Source organism: Polypterus senegalus, chromosome 18, assembly GCF_016835505.1.
Source record: "Polypterus senegalus isolate Bchr_013 chromosome 18, ASM1683550v1, whole genome shotgun sequence".
Lineage (NCBI taxonomy): Eukaryota > Metazoa > Chordata > Cladistia > Polypteriformes > Polypteridae > Polypterus > Polypterus senegalus.
This window is the reverse complement of record NC_053171.1, coordinates 59,772,850-59,787,669: the sequence shown is the minus strand read 5'-3', so window position 1 is coordinate 59,787,669 and position 14,820 is coordinate 59,772,850. Positions and strand designations below refer to the sequence as shown.

Genomic DNA, 14,820 nt, shown 5'->3' with positions numbered 1-14,820 from the left:
GTTGGCCCCGTTAAGAAGCAGGTCCAGTGTGTTAAAAGGCAATGCCTTATAAAATAGATTTTTATGAAGAGGCAAAAACATATCAATAAAAAGTTTATAAAAGATTGTCTTGGTCACAGACCTGGATTAAAGGAGTTTGAAAATCAATGATTTGGATATTTCTTGGTGGCAAGTCATTTAGGCTACCCAAGTCTACCTAACTATCTTGTGTTTGAGGCACGGATTGGTCCCTTTAGTACACAGCAGCCTTATAAACTCACAGTGTGCCCCTCAATCTTTACAAATCATGGATTGGGTAGTAAATAAGAAACATTCACATGAATTCACACACACCGTCATTCCTGAATTTTATTCTCCTCAGAATGCCAGATACTGCTTAACACAGTACTGGGTGGTTGCCAGTGAATAGTAATAATGTGAATAACATCACTGTCACCCATATTTTTTCATTCACGTTAGACTTAGTATTGTTAGATTGTATTCAAAGCATAACTGAGCCATTATGCATACACAGATATTTTTTGTAACCCTACAGTGCAAGCTTTTTTTTGTAAACACTACATTTCTTTTCACATCTTTTACAGTTCTCGAAATTAAATCAAATAACTACAGATTTCATTTGGGCTTTCTAGCTGAAATGTTCCCAAGGAAGACCAGGAATAATCAATTTTAATTTGAAAATAAAATTTAGAATCTGAAAAATCATAGGAACTTGAAAACAAACAAGATTATCCATTCAGGCTAATTTTCTACGTTGATCTTGCCGGAGTCTTTGGCTCTAAGTTATACATTTTGGACTGAATGAATTAACAATCAGGAGGAGCACAGCGGAATTAGAATATTGTATTGCAGATTGTGCTGTTTTTTTGAGGTATACATTTCATGACATAATACAGCACACCACATTTATAAATTTCTGGTGATAATCTAGTGAACATGCTCTGGGGTTGAATTAATGTCAGTGTTTGTTTCACATCGGGTCACCAACTATTGGTAAACTCAAGAATGGTTCTGCTTCATTGTCCATGCCAGGTGTTCATGACTAGTTATACAGATCAGGCATATGACATGTAATTGGGTGGCTTGTTTTTGCTGTGGTGAACAAAGCAACTATGACTGTGTTCATGAAAAGAATGTAAGACAATACAAATGCATACCCGAATGCCTCAGTCACTGATCTGTACCATGATGGATGTCCAAGGAGTACAAGCTGCATTACTAAAATGCTTCACATCTTTTGACAACAGCAACTCCGGGCCATTGGAAGGCACCAAGAGAAATCACTTGCAAGCTGCAAATCTGAAAGACTGCAGCAAACGTAGCTGAAGCAAGAAAAGATTAATTAACATTAAGACCCCTTAAACTTTACTAAATGACTGTATCATACATCTTTTGCAAAAATGTTTAAAGATATTCTGTGAATTATATATAAATATCTTTTTTTAGGCATAACCAATCTTGAGCTTTACCCTATACAGTACATAGTCACCAGTGTCGTGACTTAATATTTTCAGAAATTCATGATGAGCCTAGTAAGTCGTTTTCATAAAAAGGAATGTTTAATGCTGGTTCTGTTGTAAAATGGAGTTTAACAGTAGATTTTATATGATTCTGTTTCTAGTTTAATCAATGAGTATGTTTTTAGGCAATACAGGTGTTCCCCCAAAAATGCTGTTAGATACATAACACAAATGGCCACCCAGTGAACTAAGGGCCACTATTTTATTAATTTCAGGCTCACCTTATTATGAACTGTATATTAAAAAGTTAATATTAAAATAACATATACAGTACATAACAATAGCACATTAACATAGACTGCGGATAGATACTTATAAAGGACACCAGGCTAACTTATACGAGATGAATATTCATTTATATGACCTGTATATTATATTACCACGTTAATAGTAAAAATTACATCTTATTAATATGACCTGCTGTTAGATAATTTAAAAGAATGCACACGAAAACTTTCATGTGCCATCAGGTGAACTTATTCAACTTGTCAGGCTAGCATTTTAAAGGAATTATTCTTGCATTAATTCAATGAGATTGACGACACTATAAGTCACCTTAGATAAAAGTGTATGCTTCATACAGAATATTAAATGAAAAATAATACAGAGATTTCATTCACATTAAAATAACTTTGTCCATTAGTCTATTCTTGATGTCAAGAATTGTCCCAGCCGCTCCCACTATATGTTATAGTTGCTTCCTCATCTCTTCATTTACTATAATTAGTTGAAAAGTAGGCTCTATTCATGAGTTTCATCGTGGGTTTAAAAATAATATTTTATCTGTAAGGCACCTTTCCATTGAGCATGGTGTTAATATTGCACTGTAGAAAAACAATAAAAATTTAGAATAACGTGTGCCAAACATCTCTGAGCTAAGCAAATGCATTCACCTGTTGGCTAGTCATCTCTTATCTGTGGGCAAAGCTGTCATTTATATGTGCCATTTAAAACACCCAATCTGAAGTAGTTAAAGAGAAACAAAAAAGTGGCAGTTTTATCATCTGGCTTGTGCAGCACATTCTTTTATAGCTTTAATGATCTGGAATAGGAATACATAAAGAAAATCTGCCTGCTAGTCAATCAAAATGCAAATGTCCCGCTCAGTCCATTGTTACCATTCATACCACACATTCCTCCTGCTGAAGACCTGTCCCCATTGTTTGCATTGAAGTCAGATGTCTTTTTTTCCCAGAAAGAATATCTCTGGGACTTTGGGCTTTTGAGATAGTTAAATATTTTACTGAAAGTAGCGATAACCTTACATGAAGGTTATGTCATCATTCCCTTGGGAACAGAGGCTGAATGGATGTGCTCAGCATTAAAGGACACTGCAGACATGCTTGTCTTAATGGGAACACTGGTGTTTTCTTTCACAAGACAACTGGATTGCTGTCAGCCTTCACAAGGCATTTAAACATTAAACTGCCAAAAGCCACATATCCATTTATTTGCTAGCCTGAAAGATGTTAGGATTTTGTCAGTACCAATGCAAAACAGTGTTTGACCACAGGCCTTCAGTTTGTCAACAGGAAGAAAAGGTATGTTGATGATATTGATCACAGAGTAATAGAATTGCGTCAATGAATATAGCCAGTTACACAGAGCTCAAGTACATTAAAATTTGGAAATCAACTGAAAAATAATCAATAATTTCAACTTTAGGACTGACAGACAGGTTTGTATTGCTCATAAAAATATATATAGAGAGTGTCTGTATACCTACATTTTCACATATGCTCTTTATATATACTGTACATAAAGAGGAACAGAGACAGACTCTGTTCTACTTATAAAACAGTTTGCAAATGTGCACCATTCTTTATGCATGGCCCCCATGTTTGTACAAGTTTTTTCTAAGGTTGTACCTTGAGATAAATCCACAAATGTTGAAGAATATCAACAGTCCCAGTTAGATTAAGCTACATATATACTGTAAGTAACTGGCCTTTTTAAGTCTCTGGTTCTACATCCCTTGGTAGAAGGTGCCATTTTCGCTGCAGCCAATATGTAGTTAATTCCGCATTCACCTCTAACTGAAATTCAATTCTCAGCTACTGATGCACACAAATGGGACAGATGTATATGTGAAGTGGATTGGAGGCGTAACTTAACATTAAGCACTTACAAAGAAGATTTCTGTACTGTTCTGAATTTAGCAGGAAGGAGTGACACCAAGCCCTCCCTGGTGCACCTATTTTGTATCATAGGTTTACGTTTCTTATTCACTTGTGAATTGTTTAGATGCTGATTGGATCATTTAGGTTTTTAAATACTTAGATGTTGACTGATGCCATGCATTTTAACACATCTGCATTGACCCAGCAATTGCCAGGTAAACTGGAGCAAGTGCTTGTGCTGACTACCAAATGAACATTTTACTTTGAACAGTGAAAAAGAAAAAATTAAGCAGAATATATGTGGTGTTTTTGTAATTCTAATGCACAATGATATTTGTAGTAATATATTTGCATTACTACACAAAATGTACTACAATGAAGCTTATTAATGGCAGTGTGCCATTTACTCCCCCGAGGCCAAGATAATGAATTGAATCTTACATATTTACATACTGTATGTGTGAAATATACTGTACAAACAAAATATTCTGTATTTGTCTTTCTGTCCTGTGTATATATAACATAAAAAACTAACAGTAAATGTAATAATCACTCTTATACAAAGAGACAGGGAAACCCCATACCTCCAAGCGCATATGTAAGCAAGATCTTACATATGGCAATATGTCAAAGGTGGGCTGTCAAAATGTTTATACGCCTTCTGAAAGACTTTGTTCAAAAAGAACAAGAAATAGAATTTGGTCATAAAACTCTGCAATACAAAAATATTTTCTAAGCTTAATGACCCCACCCAGTATTAGAAACATATCAGAGGCGCATCTACACAGCAGGCTCCAAGACCAGCTGGGCTAGGACATTTAGTCTTGCTCAGTGAAACAACAATGCTATTCACTGTCTTCAAAGAGAATTTAAAGCCGAGTGCCTTAGCTTCTGTTTTTGGCTGTATTCTCAAAGTCGTGTGTCAGGTTGGCATAGTACTTAGCATTGCTACCTCCCAGCTTCAGATGCCCAGGTTCTGTTTCCAGACTGGTTTTCCCTTGCCCAAAAGATTCTAAATTAGCCCATTCTTAGAAGTGTGTAAGTACGTGTTTCCTCCAGTTTCTGGATTGTAACTACTGTATGCTCAGTGCCGATGGGTGGGTTTCAGTCACCCCCCCCCAAACCAGTGATTGATAAAGCAAGTACAGAAGAAGGATGTCAATGTAGCTGAAACGCTGAGACATTGTAGGAGAACCAAAACATTCACAGCAAAAATACTGATGACTAAGCTCAAAGATATGTTACATGTTTGGGTGATTAACAAGGCTGGGAATTATGCTTTTTTTCATTAGATAACTAAAATGGCATAAGACAAATGTTAAATATTTGACACTGCAGTTTTAAAATCTGTAGCATTTTTGTCATTTGAATGTCAATGTGGAGAAGCAGCTGGTTGATTGAAGTAAAAAATGTATCAGAGAGAGAAATGATTCAGTAGAATCTTTGCCGCCCTCTTGTGGGCAACTGTAAATGATATAAACAAAAGTAATATAGTGACATTTTACCATTTACAAAAATGAGCCATTATTGAAAAAAGAGCTTTTCAATAAATTCTCATTGATATCATAATTATATACATTTTTGTGCACCATTATATTATCAGAAACTTTATTTACACCATCCCCTGGTAATTTTGGAGCCAACTGTTTCAGTAAAAAAAAAAATAAAATAAAATAAAATATATATATATATATATAGATAGATATACAGTACATATATTTTAAATATAATTACATTTGCCAACTCTTTATCTTTCTTTGTAACACATGTGCTTTCCTGTGAACTATACAAACATTATTTGAAAAATACATTTTTATGTGAAATAATTCTATTCTAATTATTCATATATACAGTTACAATGGATAGGTGTGGACTTGACATGCATAGCATAATTGCTCAGCCCCATGTCCCCTACTGCATGTGGACAGACGAACATATGACTACTAGAAATTGACATTCGGGTTTATGCACTGCCCCAGCAGTTGCAAGGATGCTACTAACAGAAAAAAAGCCATAAACAAATGGGGCTTCTTTTCCCAATGCAGTCAGTCTCTCACCTCTCACAGGCACTGAGTTCAATCTCCTTCTTTAATGATTGTGTTGCTGAAATTTGTAAAGCTACATTATGTGGAAGGACAATTTTCAAATCATACTGATTAAAAAATATTTATCTCCTTCAAAAAATGGAGGGGACTAGAAACATCTACTATGTCTCAAAACTTTATTGAGACACAAGTTCAACCTAATGGATTGTCACAGCTACTCTAGTCCTCACTTGCTTGTATTTCAGCAGCCATATATGTACTGAAAATGCAGTGGACTTGAGGTTTGTGCATACTCTATGCTGGGCAAAAATTCTGGAGAGAGTGGCCAAAAACTCTACATATGATGGCTTCTAATAGAACCATAAATTAATTCCACAACTTGCCTGTTTTCTCTAACATTTACAGGGTTACTGTTAGTGTCTTACAGGGTTTTACATCAAGGAAAATTCACAGCTGTTTCAGTCTCTGCTCACAGTATGAAGACAATTTGGTGAAATTACTTTGAAGAACTGCTTGTGAAAAGCTTGAATGATGTTTTTTTTTTCTATTTTCTCAGATATTGAATGAAACAGCAAATGAAAAATTACATGCATATGAGTGTTACGGTGCATATCTCTGTAAATTGTATGTTGCATGGCAGAGATAGATAGATAGATAGATAGATAGATAGATAGATAGATAGATAGATAGATAGATGTGCAGTATTATAGACAGCTGTGAAAAGTGCTATAATATACTGTATATAATATCTATATACATATATATAATATATATAGATAGATAGATAGATAGATAGATAGATAGATAGATAGATAGATAGAGAGATATTTTAGAATAGATAAATAGAGAGATGGATGAGAACACTGCTATATCATAGATAAATATCAAAAGTGCTATATGACAAAGATATAGATGTGAAAGGTGGTATTTAACAGATAGATAGACTGTACAGCATGTCTGTATGCACTCATATACACACACATTTTAACAGTGCAGTTCACAAGAGCCCTGCTGAAGCCTGTTCACTTTAAACTATGCATAGAGGAGAAGGATGGCAATAACTGCAGTTTTTTATGTTCCAGTGGAAAAAAAATAAGAATACATTTCCTGTGCCATACATTTCTCTAAAAAGAGTTAAATAGGAATGTAGAGACACAGCACCTGCTATACACATGTACCACTCTCTGATGGCAGTAACTGGAACAAAATCTCTCAGGCTTTCTGCAGAAAAACAGATTCAATGAACATTCTCTTGAAAGTTGCCTGGGTCCATTTTGAAAAACTTTTCTCACACATGTAAAGTATGTAGTGCTATCAATTTTTCAGAGTTGTCTTCTCCTAAATCTCCCATGGTACCTGCCTTCTGTGTTGTTTCACCTTAGTTACATCTAATTTTAAATTTAATTCTATCCTTATCACACATGTGTTTGCATACGCTGCTGATGTCTCTGACCAAAGTCAGAATGCTGTGAAGAGTATGAATACCTTGTTGTGGAGGGGCCATATTTTCCAAGGTTGCCTTCACCTGCTGCTGTAAAAGCTTCATAACCAGCACTAAGCCGATCTAACCCCAGATTTCCTTGCGTTGGGAAGCCCAGCCTGTAAGGAGCATAGGTGTTGACACTCTGTGGATACCCATGTCCTGTGCCATAGTTTTCATAGGATAGCTGATTAGTAGTGTCCAGCATAGTGGGGCCACATTCTGAAGCAAAGTCTGAACCTGTAGCCACAGCATTGTTGGTATTTCCAGTCCGGGCATATGTATTAAACTGGGCATAGCTTGCATGGGATAACCGTGATGGGGGTCTTGGGTCAAAACATCGCCCCGGTCCACTTCCGCCTCCTCTGTCAGCAATAGTGGCACTTGGGTTTGCAGCTGGCCCTGTGGAGGACCGATAGTCAGCATAAAGCATGGAGCGTGAAGAAGGTCTTGTGTCATCATGTGCAGCACGCACATTATAGTAACCATTGGTGGGATCCTAAGGGGAAACAAATGCAAAAAAAAAAAAAAAGAAAAAGTGAAACTGAATATCAATCTTTGAAAATGATCTGATTTCATCTTGCTTTATCCCTGCAGGTTCATTCAGTGATGAAATGCAAGGTTGGTTAATTTTAAATGGTAATGGATCAACATACTTTTAGAACTGTTCATCTAGTACCCTGGATATAATAACTCCAGGACCACAACAAAGGAAACAAAGCAATAGGAGGCAGTTACTGATTGAAAATAAATTTCCCATTCTGATACGCAGGCCTGTTACAGTACATGTACTGTAGGTCTCTGCTGTGTATTAAAATGGCAAGAAGACTATCTTTGGAATGTCTGATTTTTTCATCTGAGGCCTCAGCTCAGCACTATAGTATAAACTATATTTCAAATGTGGGTGGGCATGGATAAAGATAACTAAAGAAGTAGCAAAGTGCATTTTAAATCCCTGAAAGAAAGACTGGGACATTGATCCTAGTGGGGAATGCAAGATTTTCTTTGGTCTGTTTATTTGCTACATTTACCCTAATTGTGTTCGTCTCGTTCTGCATTTTTTGTAATAACCTATTTTATGCATGTCTAACATGTCTCTAAAGCTGCATTACAGGGCCCTTTCACTTATACATTTTTAAGGAAACCACTGACTGCACTAGCTAACCAAATACTCATGCATGGCAAGTGGCAAGATTTAGCCCAAGCCAGAACAACCCAAGTCATCTGATTTTTTTGAAATGGTATGGTCTTCTTGTTCCTTACAAAAATGACATATGTATCAAATGTATGAGACTTGTGAATTATTTCACAAAAAATATGCAGTATATACTATATAATAAATATACATAAATATATCCCTATTTCTGTAAAGCACAATTTTCCTTTAGTTTGTTTTTTACCCATAGCTTTGTTATTCAAGCCACACACTTGAAATTTGGCACACAGATACTTTTTACAATGGGTCAGGCTTTTGACATACAGTATAATTTAATCCTGGGATCAAACAAGTGGTATAAAATACTGTAGTATTAGCTATCCACAGAGAAACTGTACAATACAGATTACGAAGGTTTGTGTGAAACATTGCTCTACAGTGTTGATTGAGGTTGCACCTCCATTTTGTTTGCACTATTTGTTAAAGACAGAGAGGCAGTGGTTTAGTGAGCATTTTTGAGCTGTTTAAACTATAGCATGTTTCGCACGTCTTTTGAGTATCTTGCTGTAGCTATTCAAGGAGTATCATACTCTCTCATAGCGATAATTCATTTTCCACCAAAATCTAATAGGTCTTTAATTAATAAGTTCTCAGACTAATTATCTATAATAATTAAAATTATAATAGGTTCTAATAGTAGACAAGTTTAGTTTTCATGCAAATAATCAGTGTGACCCCAAAACAAGAGAGTTTATTGGTCTACTGTATTCTTTTGATCTCAGTCAGCATGTTACCCAGCCAACAAACAAAGAAAGACATATGCTAGACCTAAAAATTTCAAAGGGAATAAAAACCTATGTGTGGAAGTACGTCTTACCATTACTGAATTATATTTGACATACTTTAGAGATATTGGTGACTAGAAACAAAGACCAGCATATGGATAAAAGATATTAATTTGACTTTGCTGCCGTGTCTAGGTTTGCTCTTATTCTGAGTAGTCAGGCTGAATACAGTGCTTATTTTAATTTAGCCAGCAGTATAAACATTAAGGTGGAAACCTTTAATGCTAATTTGTAAGGCTTTTTCATCATTTTTTAAAAATAAAATATTAAATGCAATATAATACATCCTTCAAAGGTAAACACCATTGAATCTCAGCATGCTCATTACAGTGAAGTAATTTCCTTTACTAACATAGATTTACCTGCACTTCATAGAGTAATTATTCATATTAAACCATCCACCTGCGTCCTTGATCCAGTCTCAATAGAAGTTGCAGATGTGTTAATTGGTTGTGTACATGAAATAGTTAAGTGTTCATTAGATATTAGTGTTTTCCCAGATTAAAGGCTGTAGTAGTTAAACTGCTGCTTCAGAAAAATAATCTTTTTTCCCATGTCTTTCATAATTTTAGACTTATCTCTAACCTACCTGTTCTAATTAAAATTCTTGAAAAAGTAGCTTCTGCAGTTCAAGGATTAATTGAATAAAAACTTTATTCTTGATAAACTTCACTCAGGTTTTTGGCGAAATCACAGTACAGAAACTACATTGGCTAAAGTAGTTAATAATTTGTAGGTTAATGCTGACATAAACAGCATCAGTTCTTGTTCTCTTGGACTTGTGAACAGTACTTGACAGCACAGACCTGAGTATTTTCATTAGTCGTCTTAGCCACTAGGTGAGTCTCTCTGCTAGTGTCCTAAACTGGTTTTATTCCTATTTAAAAAGTAGAATATTCTTTGCAAGTTGTGGTTATTATATGTCAGAGGTCCATGATACCATACACGTTGTACTGCAAGGATCTGTTCTGAGCCCACTGCTATTTTCAATCTAAAAGTGCCCATTAGGCCAGATTAGTTTGGAACACAAGGTGAATTTGCACATATATGCAGATCACACACAGCTTTACTTATGTATAAATCTTGATTAACCTCCAGGCTTTGCACCCTCAGATCAAATGTCTTACTAGCATTGCAGATTGAATAAGTAGTAATTTCCTAAGGCTGTCAGGCTAAACATGGGAAAAGCAGTTGTTGTTGAAAACAATGAATATACTTGATGGTTTTAGCCAGATAGATTGCCATAATGCACTTCTAACAGGACTGCCTAAGAAAGGCATCAATTGACTGCAGCGGATTCAAAAGGTAACAGAAAGAATCTTAACCAGTAAAAGAAAATCTGAATACATCTCACTGGTCTCAGGATTATTATATAGTTTATCTGTATCAGTTACAATTGATTTTAAAATACTTTTAATTGCATATTGTGTATAAATCTTGCTATTCCTTAGATTTTTCAGTGCCTGTCCCCTTATATTCACAGTTGGTATTTTTTTCTCAGACATTATTTTGCTTACTATTCTATGAGCTATGCATAAAATAACTGGTGATAGAGCCTTTTACTATTATGCACACAAATACTAAATGCTCCAGGCTAATAATATTTAAAAACGTTTAAACATTTTTAAAAAATCCTAAAATTACCAACTTTTTAAATTTGTCTTTTCATTATTACATTTTTTTTGACCCAATTCTAATATGTCACAGTTTATATTGTAATATAATATACTGCAGTAATTATTTCAAAATAGCACACTTTTTTAATTTTTTTGAGTGTTGACAATAAGCATAGTATTATCTAAGTTTGTATTTATTTATTTTATAACAATTTATATATAATTATTTCTTTCTTTCTAAATTAAACCTTTTCTTTAACAAAACATTCCCCTCAACATTGTTGTCTTGGTTCCAATCTAAACCAGATAGGGCCATATTGTCTCCAAAGTTATGCATTACAATTAAAATTGCAAGCTTAGTCTTCTCCCGATTACAACAGCATTACAATCTGCCTGGTACTGTTTCCCTGTCATATTTGAAACTGTACTTTCTAGTCATAACCGCATAGGTGATTTAAATCTAATAATAAAAAATTGAGATCACCAATTGCATTTAGTTTAAACTCAACAACTTTTGACATTTTAAATTTTAGACTTTGGAAATAATACCCAGACAAAGTGGTGAAATACAGCTATAAATAATGTGCAGGATAAAGGATAGTAAAGGACAGTCCAACTTAGAATACAGGATACTTTGCATCTTGACTCAGTCGTGGGGAGAGCTTGGTGAATCTGATATTGCTGGATTTCTGTTGTCAACCATAAAGTTTCCCCTTCATGATATCAGAGGATAACTTTAAAGGTGATATTTTCAATGTGACTGACAGCCTGACTGAGCTGCTTGGGAGCAGAATAAGTGGCTATGGGCTCAATGGGATGTGATAATGGAGAATCTGTCATATTACTTCTTCCATTTCAAATGGCTGTAGCTGTCTGCTAGTGTATGTTTTGCAGACAGACATTTCTTCTCTTATTTGCAACTCTGTTTTGCTTCCTCAGGTGTATAAGCAATGTTCTAAAATAAACTCCAGGGAGCTAGTATATATACTGCATGATATTTTTTCATTATATGTAACATCATGTTTTCTGTTTATGGTCTTTCTTTTTTCATCCTATATTTGTGATTACTGAATAACACACTAGATTCTTAAGAGGAAGTGACCTTAAAAAGAATACATTGAAGACTGTAAATTAAATTGATAACAAGTGAGCACACACATACTTTACAAGTAGCAGTCAGGAGAAGATGTTTATGCTCTGAGGTGCTGTTTACGACTTACTTAATTCTTCACAGTACATACTCTATATAGTGAAACACAAACACTATCTACTGAAAAGCTTACTCTGTGTACTGAAACATTTCTTTATAGTGTGTATGCATTGTTAAGACTGATTTATGTCCCAAACATCTCATATAAAGCCTGATTTGTTGATTTAATGGATATTTTTGAACCAGTTAATAATGGTCAAATGAAATTTCAGACTACTGTAATTCAGATGGATTTCTTTTCTTAATCAGTTTACTGAGCCTTACTATACCTGTGACCTACCTAGAATAGCAACGAGAGCAGATTGTGAACCCACTTTTCAGGAGTAGATCCTGCCATTTGTAAGCACAAGGAACAACTTCTTAACTGTGCATTTCAGTTTTCTGCATGGAACTAAGGTGCTGATATGAAGCGAAAGGAAACTGAATGAATGATGAAAGATGACAACATACATTGTCCCCTGACACTAAATTACATATAGTAATTATGTTTTGAAGCAATTATTTTTATATGTTTATTATTATTATTTTTTATATGTTTACTGTGGAAACACAGTAAAACAAATACAGATAATAAAATAAGGCTACCAGCCCAGCCAGTATGCCAGTGTTGGGAAGAAGCCCTCACATAGACATGGAAAGAAATTGCAGACGCCACAGATACAGTGACCGGATCAGGATTTGAACCCAGTTACTAAGAGCTGTGAAACAGCAGGGTTCACCAGTGCATGAATATGTTACACATTCACCTGAAAAGTATCCTTACATATTTAGAGGAACACTGATATGATATATGTGTGTCTTACTACTATGTTATAGATTCTAATATATTTATGACCCTAAATTCAAAACCATCTCAGCAATGACACTTTCTCTTAAGCCCTTAACTGCCCAGTTATGCCAGAAAGTGGATGTAAAAACTTGGTTCCACTGATACAAATGGAACCCTATTTTCTACAGTCCTTTTATTACTGTCAACCTCCTTTCCAACCCACTAACTTCATCAGTTTCTGTTTTTAATATAAATATAACCCACATGTTTGTGTTTACTTGGGCAGCATTGTTTTCCTGTAGTTACTACACCCAGTGACTGTCGGTGTACGGTAATTGTAATCTTCCTGTGTTGGTGTGATTTTTTTCTCAAGTTTTCCAGTTTTCCTCTCATATACAAAAGACTCAGGGATTCTAAGTTGGCCCTATATGTATGTGAGTGTGTTCTAAGAAGTCTGGCCCCTATCCAGGAGTGTTTCAAGCATTGTGCCCAGTGTGACAGGATCAGATCCATTCTCCCTTGACACTGAAATTGTTTAAATGAATTACAGAACTGTACGTTATTTTTTTTGTTGTTGTTTTTACAAATCTAAACCCTATCTATCATTGTTCATGACATTTTTCTCACTTTACGTCTTAATTCCTGCAGATTTCAGTTTAATCAAATGCTGTCAATTTAGTTCATTTTTGTATTGTGCACTTTCTATTAACTTTGCATATTTACATATTTCACATAAAACAAAATTCTCCATAAAAACATTAAACTAAGCACACCAGTGCTAAACATGATCCTTGCCTTTTCCAATCTACAGTAATTACTCCACCTGGCCGCCCATTTTGTCCACCCAACTTTTTGGTTAATATGCTCTATATACCTTTCACCTGGTATTGGAAATTTCAATCTCTATGTTAAAGCTTCTTGCATTTCTCTCCTAGAACTTTGTCCACATATCTCTAAAGTTTTGTTTCCATTTTGTTCCCAATCCTTCTAATACTTCATTTGCTCCCTTGTTGGCTTCAGACCACTTGGATGGGGCAAAAGCACACAGACAAACCAACTAGAACCCATGCAAGATGAAATCAATTCAAAACAGCATGGCGTCACACCTTCAGCTCGTATTCCTCACGGGTGTCAAGTGTGTCACTTCTCAGATCCTGCTTTAGGTCAATTTCATCCTTGAATGGCTTGGAAGAGAGAAACAAAGAGACAGAAAAGAGTGAAATCAGGTTATTTTTTTTCCCTGCACACAAACTTGTGTATTTCAAAAATCTACTGAACTGTTAACTTTTTTCTATGCAATATGAACAGAAATAGAGAATGAAATTCTGCATACATTTTTCTGACCATTTTCTTTGTTACTTGTGGTGTGAGTGACAAGTATGTTGCTAGACATTTTGACTAATATGTTGCTTATGGCTGATTCCTGCCTTAAGCCCAGTTCTGCTGAGACAAGTATCTGCTACCTGGGACTAAATGACAATACAGTATATGCAAATATGTATTTATTTTGTCTTGTTTTTGTCTTGTTACTGTCACCTAGATAAGACTGAAGTAAAATTAAATTAAACTTATTTAAATGAACATCAACTACACAAAACAATAATGATATAACTAATAAATAATGGCCATTTCATTTGTGCAAATGTGCAATAACAGGCTTTATTCGTGGCAGATTTTGAAAAAAGCAGGACCAAATATATTACTTTCTCCGCTGTGTTGTCATGGTAATGGATGGGTCAGATTATGAGCAAAGCGTGATTCTGGCTGTGTATAAGGGCCTCTGAGTGGAATTCAGATTCAAAACATACACTTACTTTCTTGAAAATGTTGCAAGTAAAGGATGCTGAGATCTTCAGAATAAGGATAGTCCTGATGTCTGGGTGCAATATTTAATTACATAAAACCATTAGATATTAAAATAAGGTCATCTGGCACTGAGCAAATCAAACTGTGCCATAATAAAATTAGAAAAATCCCAGCAGAGACAATAGCAGTCAGAGGCAGAGACTGAGCAAGTCTCGCACAGCTGAGATTCTGCATTACACTGCTGTTCAGATTT

General features: G+C 35.1%; 1 protein-coding gene across 1 annotated transcript in view; it reads right to left on the bottom strand.

Moving 5' to 3' along the window:
• Window positions 1-6,482: 6,482 nt before the first annotated feature.
• LOC120518438 (kin of IRRE-like protein 1) overlaps window positions 6,483-14,820 on the bottom strand; it is a 299,507-nt gene continuing 291,169 nt past the window's right edge. The window contains exons 14-15 of the mRNA XM_039741222.1: window positions 13,868-13,945; window positions 6,483-7,664 (exon numbers count right to left, since the gene is read on the bottom strand). Of these exons, the coding sequence (XP_039597156.1) occupies window positions 7,101-7,664; window positions 13,868-13,945 (642 nt within the window). The 3' untranslated portion in view covers window positions 6,483-7,100. The remainder of the gene's footprint in view (window positions 7,665-13,867; window positions 13,946-14,820) is intronic.